The 25,060-nt window shown below is 41.8% G+C and overlaps 1 protein-coding gene across 1 annotated transcript in view; it reads right to left on the bottom strand.

Annotated features, from left to right (window-relative positions):
* Window positions 1–9,819: 9,819 nt before the first annotated feature.
* ERMARD (ER membrane associated RNA degradation) overlaps window positions 9,820–25,060 on the bottom strand; it is a 28,491-nt gene continuing 13,250 nt past the window's right edge. The window contains exons 8-18 of the mRNA XM_066616575.1: window positions 24,401–24,515; window positions 22,810–22,912; window positions 17,604–17,633; window positions 16,759–16,827; window positions 14,756–14,926; window positions 13,185–13,268; window positions 12,765–12,844; window positions 12,158–12,280; window positions 11,505–11,714; window positions 10,755–10,868; window positions 9,820–10,330 (exon numbers count right to left, since the gene is read on the bottom strand). Of these exons, the coding sequence (XP_066472672.1) occupies window positions 10,171–10,330; window positions 10,755–10,868; window positions 11,505–11,714; window positions 12,158–12,280; window positions 12,765–12,844; window positions 13,185–13,268; window positions 14,756–14,926; window positions 16,759–16,827; window positions 17,604–17,633; window positions 22,810–22,912; window positions 24,401–24,515 (1,259 nt within the window). The 3' untranslated portion in view covers window positions 9,820–10,170. The remainder of the gene's footprint in view (window positions 10,331–10,754; window positions 10,869–11,504; window positions 11,715–12,157; window positions 12,281–12,764; window positions 12,845–13,184; window positions 13,269–14,755; window positions 14,927–16,758; window positions 16,828–17,603; window positions 17,634–22,809; window positions 22,913–24,400; window positions 24,516–25,060) is intronic.

The raw sequence follows: 25,060 nt of genomic DNA, 5'->3' as shown, positions 1-25,060 counted from the left end.
ACCTTAATGACTTGCTCAGTCTACTCAGACTTGCACCAGCTATATAACTGTACATGTCTGACTGGACCTGGGAAGTCAGATCAAGGCTGGGAAGGGGATAGGATAGGAATGGGGAGGAGGGTGGATTGAGACAGAGAAGAAGGTAGTATCAGCAGCAACAGCACTACGGATATCCTCTCCCCCTTCCCAGATTTTCTGGGTCCAAGTCAGATCGTGGCTGGGAAGGGGGGCAGATATCAGATACTGCTCCCTTCTTGGTCTCAATCTACCCTCCTCCCATTCCTTCCTCTCCCTACTCTGTTCTGCCCACCCACCCACCCCTCACTGACTTAAAGGCACTGGGGGTCCTGAACAGATGGTTAGCACTTGGCCACTTGCCAAGGCAACCCCAGCTGTGCTGAATGGCATGGTGTATTTTGCAACAGCCATAAAGGACCTTGTACTGCAGGAAGTCTAGTGCTAGGCCTTCATAGGATTGGACTGATAAAGTAGCAAAGTTCCATGAAAAATGCCACAGAAAATTATTATTATTATCAACAGTATTTAGATATCGCTTTTCAACGAAAAGATCACAAAGCGGTTTACAGAGAAAATCAAATATCTAATGGTTCCCTGCCCCAAAAGGGCTCACAATCTAAAAATAGCTATACAAGTGCCAAAGAGGGCTTAGCATGGAAGTGCTAAATTCCCCTTCCCCAGCTTGAGCATCCAATGCCTGAAAGCCTTCTCTCGCTAGCATAGTCCATGTGGGGAAAATTATGTCACACAACAGTACGGAGACTGAGTACTAGAATTGGATGCTCACTCTGAGTGAAAGACATTTTAATGTCCTTGCTCTGCAAGCGGGGAAGACACTTGTGACAGGGAAAGAATGCAAGCTGGGCAAGGGAAGTAGCATCTAGTGGTTAGCACAGACATCCATTCCAGCTCCCCACATTTTCTTTATGGGACCAGCAGCTCAATAGGGAAAAAACCTTGGTGGTTTGTATCTGCTGCCACCATCCCAGGCTACAGTGACCAGGTAGGGGAGATTTTAAAAAACCTCCCAGAAGAGTAGTGAACCCCAGGGGTTCTTATTAAAAATCAAACCCACAGTACCATCTTTAGGATGAAGAAATGTGACAATCCTCTTACCTGTGAACATGGACCAGGCAGATAAAGGGTCAAAACATAACTAGTTCATTAAAAAAAATTAAACAATTGAACAATATGGGAGAAAAGAATTAATAATGGAAGAACAGAAGGGTGTAAAATTGCAGGCTGATGGAAACTGCCTAAGCTTGGTTGAAAAGCTCAAACGGATGCAGTAACCAGTGATTCCCAGGGAGGCGGAGCTAATACTCAGTGCAGTAGCAGTGAACTTGGAGGGCTCTCCGGAGGGATCTGCTAAATGGATGTGTTTTCCAAAAGTTCCTCATTATTGAGGAATACTTCGTTGCCAAGAAGAAGGGACGAAGGCTGAGAGCGTGAACCAGGATTATCTTCTGAAATGGCAGTTTCAAAGATATCCTGATTTTGCTCTGTGCTGGAGCACATCTCATCCCAGGCGCCATCTTGGATAGATCTGGAAAGCTGAGAAGACTCCCCCCCCCCACGGCCCACTAGATTCAACATGAAAGCGGACAAAGGTTTTAACCATGAGTAATCAGATCATTAAATTTTAATTGAGAAGTTCGAAGGAGGGAAAGATAACTTTAAGACTACTTACGTTGGCTGGCAGCCACCCAGAGGGGGGAAGTAGCAAACTCGGAGGTTAAAAAGCCCCATCTGGAGTATTTTTTTTTTCTAATAAGGGTGATTGGAAGAAAAGAAGAGAGACCAGTGATTCCCAGAAGATGGAGGAGGGATACTAGTCAAAAGTCTCAGCCCACAAACCCCCCTTCCCCATGTTAAACAAAGCAGCAAAAAGTTCCTGATCACAATCTAGCTAGGCGGTCCCTTGTTTAAATGGCTTACATTGCTCAAGGAATCTTCAGCCCTTGCACTCATGGGTGAGCAGATGGGTGCTCTTCTGTGAGACCCCCAACAAATAGGTTACACAAGTAATTGGCAGAGAGCAACCCCCCACTTTCTGGGAAATACATAACTTGGCTTTGATGACATCATCAGCTTACCAGATTGGAGGAGTGGAAACCACCTGGTCACTCAGTTCTACTTCTTGACCTAGATGGACACATTTGGCAACCCAGTCACTGAGCACATGCCAGTCATGGAGAAGCGGGCAGCCATTCCAAACAGGAAGAGAAACTGAACTGACAAATAGCACATATTGGGGAATAATGGAGTTTCCAGACAAAGGACAAGGGAGTGCTAGCAAGGGGTGCCCCAGCAGCTTTTCAGGCTACTGAACCTGCACAGGAGATTCTGAGGAATTAAGTGTTCAAAGACACAGAAAAATAGGCCAAAATTAGGAGAAAAAAAACAGGGCATTCCTCACAGCTTGACTCTGTGGCAACAGTTTGTGTGTGACATTACCTGTGCCAATGGCAATGAACTGGAAAGGGCCTTCATTATTTCTTTTTGCAGTAATTTTGAGGGGAGAAAGGCACACAGCTTATCACTGCCCATCAACACATGGCAAGATACAGAGAGATGGGAAAGGAGCCAAGTCTGCATTCAGCCTGCATTTGGTTGGAACAAAGCTGCTCCATGCAGATGTGGTCCTAGTGACGATGCCACAGAATTAATTTTCCTCAAATGAAAATGGCAAGCAAGGAGAAAAGACAAGGCAAATTACCAACGCTAATCACAGTCTCTTGCTTTTGCTTTCTTCCCCTTTCTCTTGTATGATAATTATGATAATTAACAAGCTAACAAGCTTCTAGTAAAAACAGTTCCTGGTTCTCAATGTATAATTAATATTTATGTTCATAACAAGCTTCCATTTATAGTATACTTAGGAGAGAAATCCCCTCTGAGGACATGCATTGCAAATGCTGCTCACATTCCCAATGCATTTATTATTTTAGAAGGAGAGAACCTTGTCTGATGTGCCAGTTTCCAGCATTTCAAGCAAGTCCATGTGAAATCTTTATTCTGGTGTCCCTGCCTCTTTACTAATCACTAATACATTAAAAGGAAAGAACACTCTGAAGTCAAGCCTTATTTCCCATTGTTGACAGTGGTAGACGTCTTCAAACTCCTCCTCTCCTGTCCAATAGAAATCAACCAAGTTCTGTTGGAATCAAATAAGGCAGGGGTGTCAATCCTAAGGCCTGAGGGCCAGATGCAGCAAATATCTGGCCCCCATTATAATTGGGTTCTCCTAGTGCATAATTCGACTCTCTCATATCTTGAAAATATGAACAAGTTTTCACATTTTCTCTTCTTTCATTTTCAGTTAACAGTTTCTATGTGAGAATAAAGTGCTTATTTCTGGCCATCATCTGCTTAATGACATCACTTGCGGCCCTGAGCAGGCACCATGAATGTTGACTTCAGCCCTCTGTATGAATTGAGTTTGACATCCCTGTGTTCAGGGCTACCAAGATTTGAAACAGAAGTCTTACCTCTTGCGCAGGGCTATCATTTCTGGGTTTTTTTTTTTATGGCACCCTTGGGAGCAGAAAGACACTTGGAAGAAGTAATACATTGGTGGAGCATCCATGCTTTTGGGGAGGTGAGCAACAGTGTGCCAGCAAGCCCTGCACCCACACCCATGTGCTCCTGAAGCCCTGTTCTCACGCATACCTCATTTGACCACAGCAGCAACCCCACGATACACTGAGATGTCTGGCGTTAGAGCTCATGGGGAGAAACTCTGTGTTACCTTGTGTTACAGGCAGGAACTCTATAGCCCTGTTTGCACTTTATGCATGCAAGGAAACATCCACACGTGAAGCTGCACACGGTATCTGGCCAGAGCTCCTCCTCATGAGCTCAAACACTGGACATCTCAGTGTACAGTGGGGTTGCTACTGCAGTCAGATGAGGTATGCATGAGAACAGGGCTTCAGGAGCACATGGGTGTGGGGGCAGGGCTCGCTGGCACATTGTTGCTCACCTCCCCAAACGCATGGATGCTTCATCTCATAAAAGGGCTACTGCAAGGCATTCCTGCTTTACAAGTAGAATTCTGAGAAAATTAGATTTTAAGCAATCTGAAAGGAGACTGGGGTCAAACTAGAGATGTTCATCAGAACTCATGCTACAGAGGTACAATCATTCCAGCCAGATCATCCTAACCTCTGATAGGATCCAATCATGACCAGCATTGTGGCTTACAGGTGAGGAAGGGTGACTTGTTCCCTGCATGCCACTGTGTCAGTGGAAATTGCCTCCCTTTTCAGCAATATTCACTCCAAAGGGGCTGTTTAGCAGGGCAAGAACAAGAAACTTCTACTTCTGTAATAGGATTGTGGGTTCCTGAAGCCATTTAAAACATTTGCCTAAAACATATGCATAATTTGAAATCTAGATCCTGGAAAGTGCAAGATCTCAACCTTCCAGGCACTCATTTAGTACTTTTTTAAAAAAAAATTACTATTTTCTTTAAAAAAAATTGCATCTCAAGTGCAGATACATTCTGTGCAATGATTAAAAGGATGTTTAGTTAACACCAGGTGATAATGCAGAGAATTATAGTATTGTACACACTGACACACCGTTGGAGAGGGCTTATCCTGCAGGGTTCTGTGTACACAGCAGGCTGAAGAGGGAAACATTAACTAAACCACAAGATTTGGGTCATTTATCTTATCAGCAGTTGGGGGGGGGGAGAATAGGTTCTTTTCCAAGCAGACTCACCTGCTCTCCTTTGTAGAACTGTACTCCTGCCATTACAGATATTATTGTCCCTTGTTTAAACATTCCAAGGAAGGAATGGCAGGGTACACAGTTAAGGTAGGAAACCTTCCATTCGACTCAATTTGTAGGGTTAATGAGAGAAGACAGTCAAAGGAAAATGGAGTCGCCCAGTGAGCATTCTGGCAGCATAAATTGTGAGTGAAAAATCGTACTGGACCACAGGCGTCCATAGTTATTTCTTCTTGGACTAAGATTTATTTGCTGTCATCTTACAGTCTCATGGATTCTGGTCTTATGAAAGGTTCAACTTCTGGTCAGAGGAGGACATCATGAATCTTACATGCCTGATTTTTTTTTTAAACGCTTGCTGAATTCTTGTGATGGTGCACGTTCAATGGTATGCAAGACCAGTATCCCTCTAAGTCTCTGCCAGGAGCTGATGACAAACTGGCACCCAGGCATAGAACTAGGTGCTGTCATTCACAACCAGTTTACTGGTGAGGAGTTGCATTTGTTTTTGGCACTGAATTCTGTGTGACTTAAAAAAGCATCCCAAGATGATAAAAGACTCTACAAAAAAATAGTTATAGCCTGACTCCAGACCATGAGAGAGAATAAATACATTCCTAAGGGTAACAATATCACAGTAGTGTGCCAGAAAAACAAGATAGAAATCCAGTAATAATGCAAACGACATAACTCCAAAACTCTAACTTAAGCCATTTTCCTTCAACGTTGCATATATGCAACAGGGATCAAATGTATACACCTGTGGGCTGGGCAGAAATGGATTAATAGTAAACTACTGTACAAGCGAGGCTATAACCAGGATCCACAAAGCTATTGTAGACACATGAAAGAAACATAGGTATGACCAGTGTGATTTTTAATAACAACAACAACAGGTATTTATATACCGCCTTTCTTGGTCTTTATTCAAGACTTTATTCAAGGCGGTTTACATAGGCAGGCTTTATTTAAATCCCTTATTAAATAGGGATTTTTACAATTTGAAAGAAGGTTCTTTCTTTCAAGAACCACTACATTCAGGTGTTTCATTCCGATCTGGTGGCACATTCTGGCCTCCATCCTCCCACGCTCAGAGCAGATGGAATTGCTCGGCTTCAGCTTGTCAGCTGCTCCAAGGTCACACGGTGCCGGTGGCCTCAAACTGGTGACCTTGTGGATGTTATCTTCAGGCAGACGGAGGCTCTACCCTCTAGACCAGACCTCCTGCCCATCAATTTTTCCCCCTTTAAAGAGTGGATCGCCATGCCATATCACAAACTGAACCCACTTGCAAAATTAAACTGCCATGTAGTACGAGGGGCAGTTTTTCACACAAGCCCCAAACCCCCTTGTGTACACAGGAATGGTATTGCCCACAGGGGTCAATCATGAAATATAGCCTTGATTTACCTCAGAGAAAACCTATAGGGTGAAAAGCATGGCAAATATTCAAAGGAGTGCTTGGAAAGGTCAGGCTGGTTCTAGAATGAGAAAGTGTATAAAACATGGAGGTATCTCCTATCCATACAACCAATAGCCCAGAAATAAAGGGCATCCCTAGCAGCTCTGTGAAAACTACCCAGTTAAACAGGAAGTGTCTCCAAGCTACCATTTCTCTTCTGAAGAAGCCACTGAAGGAAGTCTGCATACAAATTAACCTCAAATGGGAAAAGAGCTGTACCAGCCCCTCACTAAATCCTGCCTCCAGAAAGGCAGGTGCTGAGCCACATCTGCACATTGTAACCATTACTTATCCCCACACAAGCCGTAATTCATCACTAGAAAAATACCCTCTCCGTTTTTGCAGCCTATGACTCCAGAGGTCGCAGACATGCCATCAATTTAATGGCTATCACTTCTGTAACTGTCCCTTCGCTGCATCCCCAGAGATGTGTTTATCATCAGATTCATTTTTTTAGACAAATAAATTGCCAAGTCTGCAAGGTTTCTTCAGCCATTTGCGACGCCTTGGTGCCACATAGAGGAGCATGCATTGTGCACCAAATGCAATGCTGTGGATTGGCAATTCCAAGGGCGTTTATTGTTCCTCCTGCTATTTGCTTGCAAATAGAACACGTTTATTTAAGTTGTGTGCATGGCTTCCTACACCCCAAAGCAAAGGAGAAAATGGAACCACAGAAGAAGGCACTGCCCAAACATTCATTGTTGGATAGCTTTGGAGCTCAATATCCACACTTACGTCCTGCCAAAAGCCAGTGTGATTTGTGCTCTTAAGCCTTCACAGGAACTGCTGACAGCTTTATCTTACATTCCCACCTCATTTTACTAGGTTTTTAAACATTTGGTTCAAGTGCACTAAGAAAGGAACCACATTGCAGCATGTAGAGCAAGTTTGTTTAAAGACTGCTCCTGGCATTTCCTATCAATTTCTGTTTGCTTTTGATTTGATCTTAGCTGTATGGTTGGTATCAAACATGTTTACATAGTCGGTGTATTTCCTGTAGAAACAGTAATAAATAATCTGTTCAGATTTGCAGGACTGTGCAGATAAGCAGCCTGACAACTAATTCCTCAGTTAGAAAATATGGAAAATAAGTTGGTGTTAAGTGACTCAGTCATGCTTTGTTTTGAAATTGTCAAACCTATGGACTGGGACTGGTGGTGGGAAGGAAATGAAGATGCTTTGGTCTATCACCTTCAGAATAGCACCATTGTGCTCTTTCGGTGTTCCCGTTCACTGTGTCAAAGGGGGGGCAGAACTTCCCACTGGACTGTGCTTTAGCACAAGAATAGTACAGGTGCAGCCTTTTTATCCACGGATTTTTTATCTGTGGATTTGTCTCAATGTGAATGGGGAGGTACTGAAAGTCACACACACCTTTGCCTCCTTTGCCCTGCGCTGGTCTCCTGCTCCCTTTCCAGGCAGCCCAAAACACTGCAGAAAGGCTCCGCCTCGCCCAGGCAGGGAATAGCCCTGGAGCCACAAAAGAGGTTCCCCTTTCAAAGGAACAGTAACATTCCTGGAGCCCCTGAGCCAACTGAAGAGGGGGGCAGAAAACCCTGCGTAACCAGAACACTGTGCATGGAGCTCTCTCTCTCACACACAGGGGTAGGTGTGGTAGCAACACAGGGGATTGCTTAAAAAAACCAGGGAGTGTTTGCTGAATTCCCCCCCCCCATGGTGCAGGCAATCACAACACAAGCAAGCCTTCCCACCAAGCAAAGCATGAGATTTAGCCTACAATCCTCTCCACACTGGAATGGGGCTTACTTCTGAGTAGAAACGCATAGGGCTGGACTCTTAAAAGCTCAGCATTCCAACTGTGAAAGAAGCTGAGCAGCTGGCAATGGGGAGGGTTCAGGAGGGGGATGCAGGAAGGGGAGGAGAGGGAATTGCTTTAAAAAAAACAACCCAGGGAGTGTTTGCTGAATTCCCCCCCCCTCCCAGATAACGCAGGCTCTCCTGCTCCAGCAAGCCTTCCCAAGCAAGCCTTGGAGAGACAAGTGAGGGTGAGCAGAGAGCCGGACTACAAGTCCCAGAATGCTCCAGGGCAGAGGAGCTTCCATGATGGCGGTGGCCAGGGAGGGCTGCAGGGGCGGCAGCAGCAAAAAGCAGGAGGAGAACCTGCAGCGCTGTTGGGAGGCCGCATGGGACACAGCAGACGAGGCTTCCCAAGCAAGCTCACCATTCCAACTGTGAAAGAAGCAGGACAGCTGGCAACAGGAGGGCTGAGTACAGAGCGGAGGGGAGGCGATTGATAACAGCTGCCTTAGTTTCCTTCCATTCGGAAGTGTCAGGCTGTAGTGTGTTTGCTTAACTCTATGGAATTTAGCACAATGTGTTTTTTGTTAATTGCACCGAGTCACGGAACTAACGCGGATAAATAGGCTCCACCTGTACTTCTATTTTTGCTGTACTAGAGCTCCTGCATGGGCAACTACTAACCAGCATTTACTCTAAAGTTGTAAAAAAAAATCAACATAGTTAATACAACATAGGCAGCCAAAATACAAATGATTTAAACAAAAACTGAAATGGATCAGAGTACAAGCTTGAGCCTGGGGCAGGTGTGAATGGAAGACCATCATGGCTATCCAAGTATGTCAACAAGGGATGAAGAACTAGACACGATTACTTTAATATATACTCAGTATCTTATACTGCTGTTTTAAAAGCACTTTCATACAGCGATTTACAAGATAAAAGGAAAACTACAATATGACAAATATGTAGGACCAGTTAAGAAGTAGGATATAGGTACAGAGAAACTAGTGTTTATAGCAGTGAATGGGTGGGAGACAGACCATTTCATACAGCCAAAGAATCTCAGAACTGGCAATTTGTTCAAAACATTTAAAGGGAGAATTAATCTCACCAAACAATCAAATTTAGGCTTTCAAATGCCAGGGGAATTTACACTGTAAAAAGTTAATCTTATAAAAACAACTTCATTTTCTGCCACTAATAATTTAATACTCTTTTGAGAAAAACATAATGCTAAACATGCAGTTATCACCTTTATTGCTTCCAGAACAAAAAAAAGCAAAACAGAACAGAATAGCACTCCATTTTATTTTTTAAAGAAGAAACAACCTTCAGCAAAGGTGTAGACTATAAAGAAGAATTTCTTAGTCACTGTTTAGGCAGGACTGGAAGCAGAGCCACAAACCTGAAACAAGTAAGTTATGCAACATTGCCACCATGTGCCCATTTTTGTACATTGCAGTTTATCCTAATGACTCATTTAAAAACACAGATTTTATGATGCTGCTTGTCAATAGGTGTTTCGGAAGACAAATATTTTTCTCTTTGGTCAACTATGAACCAATTTCTTAATATTGAAAGCTTAAAATACATTGCACATATCTATCCATGCTGGGTAAAACTAAATTTAACAGATCAGTTGGACTTGACTCCAATCTTAAATGCTTTATGTTGGGGAGGAATCAACCTATTCCAGTGAAACTACTGAAATAAAATTAAATGTAAAAAAGTGTGCTTAGGATTGGGGTTCAAGGCACAACAGCATTTTTAACATGAGACGGTTCCTCACTTCTCCAAACCCATTCACCTCAAAGACAAAATTAAAACAAAAATCCATGTAGTTTAATAGAGATTTAATCTGCAGTTTAATTTGTACAGTTTATACAGTTATAATCTGAAATTTATACATTTATCTTTTAAAAGACCTCTAAAAAACACTTTTTTTACATATTCTGAAATAAAACATAGATTGATGTTTTTCACTGTGGGGGAAAAAAAGTATTCAGGATGATTCTCAGTGCTTCCTGTTTCAAAAGTGGCATCCCTCCCCTAGAAAATGTGATTATTCATTCTCAGTGGGATTGGAAAAAGAGTAACACAACAGGTGCTTTGATAGTAACAGCTGGTTATGTCTCAGGAATAAAAAAAGAGCAGAAATGTCCACTTAAGTTTGAGGTGGAGAATAATCTTTACTGAGCTAACTGTACAAGTGTTAGCTGTTTCTCCAAGAAAGTTCTAGTATTTATCAAAGTTTTATGTGTAAGTTCCACCGTTTCCTCCCACTTATTCTTTTCCGCACTTGTGTACGTGACCAAATTCTCCATATACCTCAATATCATCTTGAGAAACCTGCGAGGAGTACAAATATTATTACATGAACATGTGATGTTCAGAATTCAATGGTTTTTAAACAGCCCATTTTCCTGGTCTTTCAGATCCCAGAAGGTCAATCCTTCCATCACTATTCCAAATGGAGAAAAACACGATAATATAATTCTGTGCATGTTTATTCAGATGCAAGTCCCACTGTATTCCATGTACCTTATCCCCTAATAACTGTGTTGAGGACTGCAGCCTTAGAAAACAACTCCAGCTACCAATAAGAGACTGCTACAGCCACACTGGCAGCACCATATGGGCATACTGGGAGGTGGTTCTGAAGAGTGCCTTTCAATTCATTCATCACATTGTGGAGGATGTGGGAATGCAAATTATAAAGTGCCTGGGGAAATCAGTTTCATGTTTCACTTTCATATGTTTAGAACATACTCACTTTAGGTATTGCTGATATTCAGAATGATTCTTTTCACAAGCAGTATGAATGTGAACTAGTTCCAGAGTAATCAAGATTAAAATTAGCTGCAAGACTGGAGACAGAAGCTTAATACTAGAAGAAAAAAATATTTTAAAACTTAGAAACAAAAATCAAGTACACATCCAAATGAGAAAACTTTGAAATAGATGAAACTGATGTCACATCATTCTATAATCCCTGATTTAGGAAAATGCCAGAAAAGTTTACCATTTGAAAATTTTTCCCAGTAAACTCCTGCATCTTTATAGGCAATCTCATTAAGCATATACTCCTGTTTTAAAATCTGCCCAACTGCCATCCAAAATAAAATCATGACTTGTCCTGTGACAACTGCAGTCAGTTGCCAGGAGAACTGCGGTCTCCTCCAAAGCTTTCATTCACCAGCAAAGTCTATTTCTCAGTGAACTACAACCAAAATAATTAATACATGTGTAGCCCATTGCACCCTGACTCCAAAAACATTTGACTGGGATATGTGTACACCCCTCCCTCAAAGCAAGGGATATAAAGTGCTGCCAAATGGCTGCGGTACTCTAACACTAGTCAGAAAGCTTTAATTTGGTACATTCATCAGACAAGGCACCTCAATTACTGGGAAAGTCTGAGCACTGAATATTTTATGTTTCTAGTACTATCTCAGTTTAGTTGATAGTCAAAACCTGAGTTCATTTAAAATGTTTTCTGTTAAAATTCTGATTTTTTTTTAACCTCCTTCTCATGCGCAGATAGTTATTCCTCTGCCGTGATCGCAATGACTTGTTCATCCACTGTGCATATCTAATTTCACTTGAAGAAATAACTTGAGACAACACTTGGTGGCACTGTGTGGTTATTTGACGAAGCACCGCAACGATTCCCAGGACAGACCGTGGGCAGAATAGGATACAAACATGCTTGCTGCAGAGTTCAATCAACAAACTGAAAAAAGACAGACGGTATTCTTTAAATTGCAGTAAAAGGAATCTAAAACATTTCAATCAGACTATATTAGAGTTCGCTAACATTCAGGGCAAGCAGGATCTCTCTGCTATTAAAAGGAGGAATACTGGTGGTTTTTTCCATATTACTTCCAGTGAGACTCATGGTCAGAACTAGAAACATACATTATAGGTCAAATAAGGATTCAGAAAGCTGGACAACAGAACAACTTTATCAGGAAGGTGACCTCCTTGCAGGGAGCATATATTAAGGTACCACTACACACGCCAGTATCCAGATTACAAATCTGTACCGCACACTAGTATTCAAACTGATATTCTCATGAGGCAGGCCTCTTGAATGGAAATAGAATTCCAGAAATGGCCAAAAGGGGTCACAGAACTATACTCTGAATTTGGCAGGAAGAATCTTATCCAACTTACTTCTCTGTAAAAAGGCTGTTTACAGGATTGAGTGTGACATTTTGAGACAAATAGGGCTGCAAAAGAGCGAAGATATCAGCAGTCACACAGATCCAAGGAATAGCTGAGGTATCTTTTTCTGACCTTAAAAAAAAAAAAAAAGGACATCACAAGATTTTAATAAAAACTGCTTTTAGAATTTTAAACAAGATTTCTTTGTGTAAATGATTACACAGAATAAAGCAAAATAAATAAGTGATATTTCTCAATTCTATTTTATGATCATCCAACACATCCTGGGGGCAAGTCCTTGGAAGAGCTATTTTCTCTCATTTCCTATACAAAAATCCTAGATGTTGAACATGTTTTTCTTTCTTTTAAAGAAAGGAAGAGAGCACATGCTCCATATCAGCTTCCTGTCAGTACTCCCTTATAAATTTTCCCACTGCATATTGTAATATATTGTTTCTTATGTGGTTTGCAGATACGGTTTGCACTGTGACCAGTTCTAAACACTCAGGATAGGATGGAATAGAAATTTCAAGGAAAATAAATTCTGAAGCCTTTACCTACTAGATCCTATGTTCACTATAAATAAAAAAGGCAGGAAGTGGAGAGAAGACATTACCTTGCCACTTCTTGAACTTGTTCTTCTGGCACTTTAGGAAGATCAGACCACAAAGCGATGGTTTTCATACACTTCATTATCTAGAAAGGAAAATAAACTGATGTTGAAATCAGACTGATAGTCTTACATTCACCAAGTAATTAAAAGTTAAAGTTATTAATTAATGAAGTTTATTAATTTATGATAACTAAAAATGATATTAACCCATTGCTAATTCAACTCTTTGGCAGTCTTACCTTGGCACTGGATGCTCAAACGTTGACAAGCACACTTTTAACATCCTCAACTCTGTATGCTTTTGTATGTACAAGGCTGACTCTCCCACCGCCATCAACAGAGTTTACAGGTTCTGTTACAGTTCATATTTTTAAAAGCTTTGTGGTATAAACTCACTATTAAACAATGAAAAAAATTACATACCTGTTTCCTAAGTTTAGCTATTGGATGAAACTGGAAACAATAGCTATTTGCACAGCTCATCAGTGGTTCTAAGACTGTACGCTCCTGGTTTAAAAAAGGGATTACAAAATATAATGAAGCATAACTACGTTTAAATCCTCCTTTGGCAAACATTTACAAAAAATAATTAGAGTGAAGCTAACGGTACTAAATTATTTCAGAGGAATGGTTTCAGTATGATTTTTACACATTTGTGGACCTATCCGTCTGCAAGCCACAACTTGCCACCACTGGTTTCCAACAGATTTAGTCACATGGATTCGTGTTTGCAAGAGGAGAATCCTATATGCCTGCCTTGTTCATATGTGAGAGGAACTCACAGTTTCCACTACACGAACAAAATTCTGTGAGGGAAAGTTGGCATAGCAGCACAGGAGAACAGTGTATTTAACCCTTTCCTCAATCTAAACTAGAGGTTCTTAGCTTTTTGTGCCTCATGTACCCCCAGGAGAATTTCTCTCTCTCTCTCTCACACACACACACACAGAGCATCCCCCATTTTTTGTTTAATTTTAATTTGCTATTTTCCTGAAACTGTGTTGAAAATATAACAAGTGGAATTTCAAAAAACCGTGAATTTCAATCATAGAAAAAAAGTGTTTGAATTTGAAGACATCAAAAACTCATGAGAAAAAAATCAACAAAAAGGCAGAAAACAGTAAATATTATGGCTAATATGAATGCCTATTATTGACTTTTGTTGGCTCATCAATGGTATCTAGTAAAAAAAAGTGTAACAAGGCAAAAAAATTTCTTAATTCTGGGAGCACTTCATGCATCTCATAGGGTCCTGGATCCCACAGGTTAAGAATCCTTATTCTAAATAATTCAGTTAATCTTTCCCTAAGGGGTTAATGCCAGCTTCAGAGGAGATTTAGATTGGGAAGACAGCACAGGTAAAATAGTTAAAACACTCTCTTTCATGCTCCTGCTTCATTCAAAATTGTAGCCCCCATGACTGTTTTAAAGTTAAACAAAACTACATCTGTTCTAGACCTTAGAGAACTAGTAAAGCAAGTCAGAAGCGAAATATGAACCCTTAGAAAGTCTGTATGAAAACTACCAAGTAATAAAACAAGTAATTAGTAGAAATAATAGGAAATCAGAAGGAGTACAGCTGTCAAACATTAAGTACACAACATCACATAAGTAATCTACACCATGGTCTTCGGCACGTTTGACAGGATTCAAGGGGTGTCACAATTATCCTTATTTCTGTGCACAAATATGCAGAAACGCTGTCAGAGCTTCTGACTGCATCCCTTCATTACAAATCAAGTACTGCTCAAGAGAATCTTCTGATCTATAGAAGTCTACTGATCTATCTTTTCATGTGGTAGGATGAGATGGTGGGAGTGGGGAGTCTGAGAAGTAGAACTTGATGCAAGGCATTTAGAAACCTGGACACTGCGAAGCACATAAATACATGAACGTGGGCGAACATATTTCCTAAATACAGATAGCTCTTATCTGAAGTTTAAAGAAACAGTATTAATGCAAGTCACTGATTATGACCAAAAGGCAGTCCTTACCTCGACAGCAGCAATGTTGTCCTTGGAAAATCTGCACAGCAATGTAATGGAAAATGCAAGTATTGAATTTGCTATTTCTCTTGGGAAGTCATTTAACCTGATCTCTCCATGGCTTAGATGATCTCTAACACGTGGACCTTCTTGGTGGTTCAAGAAATCCAAAAGAAATGCCTACAGAAGTGTGTGAACAGGATCAGAAGTATCTTTCCAGATTACCAGTCTATTTTATTTACTGAGAAGATGCTAGACAGGTGTAAAATAATCCAAAGTGTGGACACATTTTGGAGTATAAATGTACATGTACAAGCTCAAGCTTTGCTTCCTGTTTTTCCCACAGCAGTCCCTACTGCAGAAGAGACAAATTGCTTTTTACACTTTACTCACTTTACTTTCTTTACTCAGCGCGTGGTCGGTCTGTGGAACTCCTTGCCACAGGATGTGGTGCTGGCGTGTAGCCTAGACGCCTTTAAAAGGGGATTGGACGAGTTTCTGGAGGAAAAATCCATTATGGGGTACAAGCCATGATGAGTATGCACAACCTCCTGATTTTAGGAATGGGTTAAGTCAGAATGCCAGATGTAGGGGAGGGCACCAGGATGAGGTCTCTTGTTATTTGGTGTGCTCCCTGGGGCATTTGGTGGGCCGCTGTGAGATACAGGAAGCTGGACTAGATGGGCCTATGGCCTGATCCAGTGGGGCTGTTCTTTTGTTCTTATGTTCTTACACTGAATAGTGGCTTACCTCTTTGGTAATGGAAATTGCCTGTGAAAACAGCAAGCAAAACTATGACAGCACACACAATTCTAACACTGATATACCTGTCCTTTTTTCTGAACTGCAGATTAGAACAACAAGATTATATGTCATCCATTCCTTGTATTAAACAAATATTAAACTGTAGCCAAATTCTATTTCTATGTGGTTTTAAACTCTGGTTTTAAGATTTTAGATAAATAGGTGCATGGCTTACGTGCTGATCAACCTAATAAACTTGAAACAAATATTAGTGCCCCATGGAGACAAACAAATCTCTGTTGCCATTATTTTCATGTCAAAACGATAAGAAAAAAAAATCATTTATTTCTTTTCAAAGCAGCGTAAAATACTGACAAGGAAATAACAATTTGGAATTTTGGAAAGTAAGATTTAGCAAAGTTAAAAATGAAAAAATAGGGTTATATCTAAACATGAAAAGAAAGGTACAAAGCTGCTAGCACAGTTCTGGAAATTTTTCTGCAGGAGCTCACATAGCGCTATTAATAAGAGAGGTTCTATAGCAATTTTCTTGCTTCTTCCTGTGCAAGTGAAGCACCACCAACAGATTCCATTTCATTATTTTCAAGTTATATTGTAGTGTGAGGTGTAGAACCACTTAATCTGACTGAAAGGATGCCCTCTGCACTTTTGGATCCAACCCAAAATTAAGAGGAAAAAAAGATTACATTTATGTACTTTTCTATATGAAGAAACTTCTCGTTTCCAACATGGTATGAAAATGAAAAACATGTCCCACATTAATATTTTGCAAGCTCAGTGTTCTTTAGACCTAGCACTTCTTCCAGATGTTTCTCATTCATTTATGTCAATTTAGTTGCAGGCATGCAGATACAAAATAAACCTCCACACCACATGGGGAGGGTAACCTAGGATTCAATACACAAAAATAGCAAATAGCTTTAAAGCCAGTGAAGATGACACTCCAATTGACACTGTTGCTTCTGCAATCACTACATTATTTTAAAATTGTTAGACACTATATCAATTTTTAAATATACTATCTGCAACAAGTGCTTACTTCAAAAGAATTATACATTATTTTTAGTGAATTATTTGAGGAACTACTTACAGTAGCTACTTATACCTTAACCCTGCAATAACAACATGCACCTAAATAATTATTCAAAAGAGTTAAACTTGAATATTTAAAATAGTATATTTTTCGGAACCACTTAGCCTATGGAACTGCCAACTCAAATTCAGAGAACCAAGATCTGTGGACTTACCATTCTTGATTCACCAAGAAGTAACGGAAGCTGATTGACTTCTTCATTACTCAGTTCTTTTGCTAGTATCTAGATAGGAAATAGTGTTCTGAGTGCAAAACAATTTCAAAACAAAGGGCATCACAATATTAAAGGGATAAAGTCAATAGCTATGGATTCGATGAAACTGGACATTTGCAATGAAACTCCCTGATGCAATATCCTACATGAAAAAAAAAACCCAACGGAAACGTCAAGCACTGCCCACCTTCCAAAGACTCAGTTACCAATACCAAATTGTGCCAGTGCTGCACAAAAACACTACAGGTTAGAGAAGCAATTACCCAGGACCATCTGCTCAGATCTACAGTATTATCCAGGAGTGACTGTAGCCACTGCAGGAAGATGCCTCTCATGTTCATCCTTGCAAGCTGTCCAAAAGAAAGCCCTGAACAGTGGGGGAGGGGGGGCACCCTCCAGTCCTAGCCCCATGTGACACTAGGGCCAGAATTGCCAGTGCATTTCAGGGGCAAAAAAGGGTCAGATCTTAATATCTAAATCCCAGTCCTGCTAGAAATTATTTTTGAGAAAAGGATGCCAGACTTGCAATGAAAAGATTTATAATTTCATTAGTATAATTTTTCTACCACCTGTGCAAGTAATCCTTTTCCACTTTATCTTTCAGAACATTCTCAGACTATTGTACTAATATAGGTTTTATATCTGAGATGCATTTTCAAAGGAAGGTAATTTCATTTTACCTTCTCTTCACATTCTGATTTTACAGTTAGCATTATAAAAAGAGTACAGAAAACATTGCAGCTACTGTATTATCATATCTTCAAAGAATCATACAATTATCTTACCTCATCGAGTGTGGTATACAGGGAAAATGACTAGAAAAAAGAAAATATTTAGTTCACTTTTATCCTGATCTATTCTGAAGCAGAATGCACTTAAAGCAGCGTCCAAACAAAATATAAATGTGAAAACAATTCAGTAATATCAAATTAGTTAGAGCAAGATAAAACAGATTAACCATTGACTGTGACCAAGTAAAGCTTTAAGTTCATCCAAAATGAGAAGAAGCTGCCAGATATTCTCCAAGAGGGTACTCTGTAACTATGGCACAACCACCAAGAAAGCCCTCTCCTAGTGCCAGCCAGCTGTATTTCCAGCAGCAATGGGTCAGACAGCAGGACTCCAGCAATAATTTTAAAACTCAGGGAGGTCTGTACAAAGGTGGTCTTTGAGATAACCTTGGTCCCTAGACCAAGTCATTAAGACATTACTATTTCATTTTCAGAGAAAAAAGATATAATGGAAAATCTTTGGTTGCTAAACACTGCATAAATTTGGACTCCTGCACATCAGTCATATCTGTGCACAACCTCAGATCAGATTCTGATGTTGAGGACTGTGTGGGAGGCTGCTGAGAAAACCCTCTGCAATTTCAGGCAAAAATGAATGCTACTGACTTGGGCATGGCAGAAGCCACTCTACCATAGTGAATTCTCTTTCTACAAATGCAACTATCTTTCTGTTCTCAGAAGGAACTTCCTCCATGCACAGTGTTAAGGTTGGATATAAACTTGTGTTCTGTATTATATGCAAATCATGTTTTCCTACTAGCCAATTTAAAAGTGTGCCTGAGCATACATAGAATGCCTTCCCCTTTCCAGTGAGCAGGGGCAACAGGTGCTCCCCACACAGAATTAAAGACCTTGATAAGAGAAAACCATGATTAATCTGTACCCCCAGGTGTATACACGCAACATTTAGGTGCACACGCTGAATAGGTAGCACCTAAATGTTGCATGCATACACCCACAGGCATAGATGGGTTTTTTAATCTCTCATTGTTCTCATTGTAACCAAAAAAGAAATGTGAAGTAATCAGACTGAAAGTAGAACACTGAAAAAATAATTTTTTAACACCTTTTTGCTCCATTACAATTTCCTGTTTAAAACTGTTGCCAATCTTCCTTGCCTTTGTATCCTGCCTGCTTGCTATTTGCAAAATAAAAAAACCAAATGGAATTGAGAATGAAAAGGAAGAGGCAAACTGAATTATTATAAATGAAAATAGTAAATTAATGTTTCCTTTCATTGCTCCAAAACTATTGTTGGCCCACGTCTTGTATAATAAATAAATTCTGAGGTCTGTGCACAAAGCAAAATCATGTATAGACAAAGCTCTCTTAAACCCAACAAATATATAATGTCTAAGAACTGAAACCTTAGTATGAGAGATATGAGGGAACTGAGGGCCTATCCTAAGCTTCGGGTGTCGGTTCACCACTGGCGCGCATTGTTGCAAATGTGCCATAAGGCACGTTTGCAGGCCCTAGCGCAGGTGCTCTGCCAGTGCTAGCCCAGTGCTGGCCAGCACTGGTGTTGCAATACGCAGCCAACACTGCAGCTCCAGAGACTCAAAGTCAGGCAGATATTCCCGGTAAATAACGAGGTACAGACATGGCAGCGCTCCACCACCAAATGTCCTTTACTTGAAGTATGTACAATATTTACAGTGCAAAGGCAGCTCAGCAAGCAATCAGCAAAGATAGCACTTTTCTCAATTCTCCGATCACCAACTCCACTGACGCAGCTTCCCGCAGACACTCCATGTAATATCTCCCACACAGCAGCTTGCACACGCTGCAATATATATTGGTACTGGCCAATGAGAGGCGGGCTACGATCTGGTGATCGCATAACTCATTGTCTAGTGACATGGTATTGCAGGGTATTGCATCATCCCTACTGTGCCCTGTTGCATCAGCCAAACCCATGATGCATCAGTTCTACACTGCAGGTTTGCAGGCCAAGACATCAGGGCCTAGTCTTGCCCTATCCAGCCCGTAAATTGACTATAGGCCTGGGGCATATATCATAACAGCTGGACTAGCACCAGTGGAGCGCTGGAGCTCCGCCACTCGGTGGCCGCACAGACCACCAAGCAGCAGAAGTAGGTGGAGGTATGGGGAGAGGTGGGGAGCAAGTATTCTTGCTGTGACGTGTTTGTGCAACATTTTGCAGATAAAATCGATCGTATTCGTCACAACTTGGATGCCACATTGACAGTGTCTGACGATGTCCCCTTGGCAACTGCTTGTCCTGTGTTGTGGGATTCTTTTCAGCTTGTACAGCCTGAGGATGTGGACAGATTCCTTTGGAGTGTGAGGCCATCTGCCTGCCTGCTCGACCCTTGCCCAGCTTGTTTGATAAGAGCTGCCCGGGGTGGGCTGGCTGAGTGGACAGGGAAGGTGGTCAACTCTTCCTTGATGGAGGGGATGTTACCACTCGCTTTGAAACGGGCAGTGGTTCGCCCCCTCCTGAAGAAGCCCTCCCTGGATTCCACTGTGTTGGATAACTACCGGCCAGTCTCCAACATCCCGTTTCTGGGCAAGTTAATTGAGTGGGTGGTGGCGTCCCAACTCCAGAGGGTCTTGGATGAAGCGGATTATCTGGATCCTTTTCAATCTGGCTTCAGGCTGGGCTTTGGGACGGAAACCGCCTTGGTCGCCTTGGTGGATGACCTACGCCGGGGACTGGACAGGGGGAGTGCGTCCCTGTTGGTCCTGCTGGACCTCTCAGCGGCTTTCGATACCATCGACCATGGTATCCTTCTGGGCCGACTGGCCGAGTTGGGAGCTGGAGGCACTGTTTTGCGGTGGTTCCGCTCCTACCTGGAGGGTCGGTCCCAGATGGTGGTGCTGGGGGATGCCTGTTCGACACCCTGGCCCTTGAGATGCGGGGTGCCACAGGGCTCAATTCTGTCCCCCATGCTATTTAACATCTACATGAAACCGCTTGGAGAGGTCATCCGGGGGTTTGGAGTGGGGTGCCATCAATATGCCGATGACACCCAGCTCTATCTCTCCTTTCCTCCAGACTCCAGGGTGGCGGTTGAGGGTCTGGAGCGCTGTCTGGAGGCAGTGAGGATCTGGATGGGGGCTAACAAGCTGAAATTAAATCCGGATAAGATAGAGGCTCTCCTGGTTCGGAAAACCTCGATGCAGGTGCTGGACTATCGGCTTGCGCTGAATGGGGTTGCACTCCCTCTGAAGGAGCAGGTCCGCAGCTTGGGGGTCCACCTGGACTCGCAGCTGCTCCTGGATTCCCAGGTGGCGGCTGTGGCTAGGGGGGCCTTCGCTCAGCTTCGGCTGGTGCGCCAGCTGCGGCCGTACTTGGATCGTGCAGACCTGGCCATGGTGATCCATGCCTCTGTGACATCGAGATTAGATTACTGTAACGTGCTCTATGTGGGGCTGCCCTTGAAGACGGTTCGGAAACTGCAACTAGTGCAGAATGCGGCGGCCCGTGTGGTTACTGGAGGTAGGCGGTTCAACTCTGTCAGTCCGCTTCTCCAGCGGCTGCATTGGCTGCCCATTCGTTTCCGGGCCCAATTCAAGGTGCTGGTATTGACCTTTAAAGCCCTATACTGCTCTGGACCAGGGTATCTTAGAGATCGCCTGCTCCCGTACAATCCGGCTCGTCCTCTTAGGTCATCAGAGAAGGCCTTTTTACAAGTGCCGCCGCCTAGGGAGGTACGTGGGGCGGCTGCAAGAAATAGGGCCTTCTCAGTAGTGGCACCAACGCTATGGAACTCCCTTCCCCCTGACTTAAGAATGGCTCCCTCTCTTGAGACCTTTCGGCGAGGCCTGAAGACCCTTCTGTTTAAACAGGCCTTCTGAGTTCTCGGCCTTTTAACATCTTTTTAACATCTTTTAATATTTTTTACAGGCCTGATTCTTTTATGACTTGCTGCTGCTCTATGCTCTTTTTACCTATTTTTTACTCTGACTGCTGTTTTTTATGATGTGTTAATATGTTTTTATTTGTTTTTAAATTATGTTTTTATATGTTGTAAGCCGCCTTGAGTCCCTTTGGGGAGAAAGGCGGGATAAAAATAAAGTTATTATTATTATTATTCTGGGGTGCAGGAGGCCAGAAGGAGGGTGGGGAGGAGGTATGCCAGGGGAGGGAGCAGGGCAGGAGGAAGACAGGACCAGTACAGCTTTGCTCCACTGGGTCCAGACCCTCCATGTTGGGCTGGCTGCCAACACGAAGGCTCTTCATTCTATGCCGACGTTTGGGTCAACGTAGAATCAAGTAGCCTATTGTAGGGTTACTTGCTTTAACTGGGGGAAGGGGACAAAAGTCCCCTTCTCCTGGGGAGGAAGTGGCAGCTGCCTAGAGCGTGCTGGATGCAGCGGCAGCCATTTTTGGCGCTGCTGCAGCCCTGGACTCTGGGCAGCTCAGATTGGGCTGTGAGACAACTTAGGTTGTGTGTTGGCATCCTTCAGTCTCAGAAGACTATGGTATCGCGCTCTGAATAGTGGTTCTGGAACAGAGTGTTCTCTCCAGTGCGCGAAGTCTGGGTAAAGTAGATATGGAGGATAGACTGTTACCCATGCAGCAAATCCCCCCTCTCCACGTCGCTGAAATGGTCCAATAGAAAGGCAGAAGCCAATATGGTTGGTTCCAGTGGCGTCCAGGAGTTGCAGGAATGTGACTGTGTTCAGCCAGAGTTCAGCACTCCGGGTCCAGATTTTGTCTGGAGGTTGACTCCTGAAGCCTTTTCCATAACTGGATGTAGCCACAAGGCTGTGGAGGTTTGGGATCAGAGTTTTCCTTCTCTCAGATGAGCTGCCTTCCCAGGCTGAGTCCCATCTACCCGGTGGCTGTTTAGTTTCTTCTTAGGACAAGTACAGCCTGAGGGCCTATTCTTATCCTCAGCCCCCAGGGGAGACAACTGACGTTCCAGCAGCTTAATTCTCCCATTTCAGGCATACTCCAGAGCAAAGACAGAGTAAGTCAAATGAACGGAAGAATCACCTGCAGTATTTAATCTGTTGTTTTTCTGTTTTTTGGGGTCAGTGGGTGGGGTCAAGCACTTATACCTGAATTCATGCAAGCCAACTGTGCATAAGATGTGGGTCAGCTGCATGTCAATGACACACAACAATTAACACATTACAGTTATTAAATGTTACACAGTACCACTTAAGAGAGCACAAAGTAAAAGCAACCAAATAAAAAAAGTGACCAAAAAGAGAAAAATGGTACCTCTGCTGTCATTAATCTGCTTGGGCATTTATTAACTGTGGTGAAAAGTAATCTAAGTCCACTTTCCAATTGAGGAAGTAGCAGTATTATGCAATCTGCATACCTGTAAGAGAATCATTAAAACCAGATTGATTTCCAATACATTCTTACTTTGTTCACAAATAGTTGGTTTGCTTTCTACAAACACAAGTTTATATATTGTACAATAGAAACTGAATTGAATCTGTACTAATGACTGCAGATTCATACACTCTGTCCATACTGGAAAAAGTTCCATATCTGAAAGAGAGATGACAAGAGCGGAAGCAAAATGCAGTAAGAAACAAGAGGAGCTTAATAATAATGGTCACTTATTTTCACTTTTCAAAAAGGAAATATTATATTTCAGAAATATTAAGGGCCATAGCAAGTGAGTAACCTAAAAAACTGGCTATTCTATTTTAGAAGACATCCTTAAAAACAAACATGAAATTTAAATTATGTCTGAAGTAAAGAAATCCAGCTACACTACAATCTGATGTGAGTGGACAGTAAATTATAAGAATAAGACTGCAATCCTAACCACACTTTCCTGAGAGTAAGCCCCATTGAACAAAATAGGACTTACTTCTGAGGAGAACTGGTTAGGACTGTGCCCTAAGAGTAATCAGGAGATTTATCAGTAAGTAAAATCAGAAAATCCTGCAGCCCTACAGTACAGTTATAAGCATGTTTATTCAGAAGCAGTCCCATTCAGCTCAATTCTACTTTAGATTGTCCTGCTTATCACATATTTTGAGTGACAACTGAAAGCATTAAAAACACTTAAGCTGAATGGAACTTAAGCATTTCACCTTTTGTATAGTGTACCCCCTTAATCTACTGCTGCTATTTCATCTCCTTGCCTACCTTGATCTTTCTCCTTCTGAGGAATCCCCAGAAACCTTGTCCTTTCAGTTTACTTTTTTATTCTGCAAACCGTTCAGTGCAACAGTGTTTACTCTTGCAAGCATGCTAGGTGGAAATCCTGCACACATTTACTAAGCTGCATTACTACGAAGTAGGTTGCATTGACCTTATTTCCAAGAAAGCATATATAGGATTGGGCTGTCAACTGCATAAGTGTCATGCTCTCAGACTGTTATTGGTTCAACAGCTTGGATAGCTTGTTATGTCAGAGAGCCTTTTAAACCTTGGGGTATATAGGTGGGTACACACAGCAATGGGCAAACTTAATATGTATGCCAAAGCCCACAGCCAACTGCTGGATAAACTAAAAATCAGCAGAGTATTTTCAAACAAAAGTCTTTCACAGCTGGAGATCATTTGAGCCATCTCTGATCTTTTCTCTGGAAAAATAGATACCATACGTTTCTGTTAATACCCTATTATATAAGCAGCTAGATAAGTATCTTCTTTTTGAGCAACACATTTTTCCACTGGACCAATCAAATTTGATTGCCAGGTAAATCTGAATGTGACATTCTATGACAACTATGCATTACTAATGCAACCAGCAAAGTCAACTTTGTAAACAGATGATGACCTGGGTCCCAAAGCTTACAGTTAATATATGTGCTGATAGACATGGAGAACATTTTACAGTATTTACCTATTTTGTTTGAATGATGTTAGTGCAGTAATCCAAAAAGGCAACATGATTCTTAATACAATACTAGAATTGATTGCTAAGTTTTCAGCCAAGGAAACCAGTTCATGATTCAGATCTACAAAACAGAAAAAAGGAGTATCAACTAGAATGTACAGTTTCGTCACAAATATTTACAAAAACTTATTAAATTTGGACAGGTGCATCAGGTTCACAGTAATCTTTCCTGGATGTGCTGAAAACAGCTGTGTATTTGGTGGAAGAAGAATTACTCAAAGCACATGTTTTGGGAGGAAGTGGGAAATGCTAGAATTTCATGCCAAGATAAGAAATATTACATTTCACTATTATTGTCCTAAGGAATCTAGAAATAGAAAAAAAATCCTATATGAAATTTAGGAACTGTAATCTACTCATACTCAAAACTCAGTCCTACTGAGTCCGGTAGGACTTTCTCCCAACTAAATTTGCAAAAAGACTTCAGCAAAGAGTCCATGCCCTGACCAAAGAGGGACGGGCTTCACTTGAACCAGAATGGAACCAGACTGCTGGCACATAACATTAAAAAGATGGCAGAGCAGCTTTTAAACTGATCCCTGGGGGAAGGCCAACATGAGCCGAGGGGCATTCAGTTCGGAACTCCTCATCTCTATGGGATGAGGA

Source organism: Tiliqua scincoides, chromosome 1 (assembly GCF_035046505.1).
Source record: "Tiliqua scincoides isolate rTilSci1 chromosome 1, rTilSci1.hap2, whole genome shotgun sequence".
Taxonomy (NCBI): Eukaryota; Metazoa; Chordata; class Lepidosauria; order Squamata; family Scincidae; genus Tiliqua; species Tiliqua scincoides.
The sequence above is the reverse complement of the archived record's forward strand: the minus strand, read 5'-3'. Positions and strand labels throughout refer to the sequence as shown.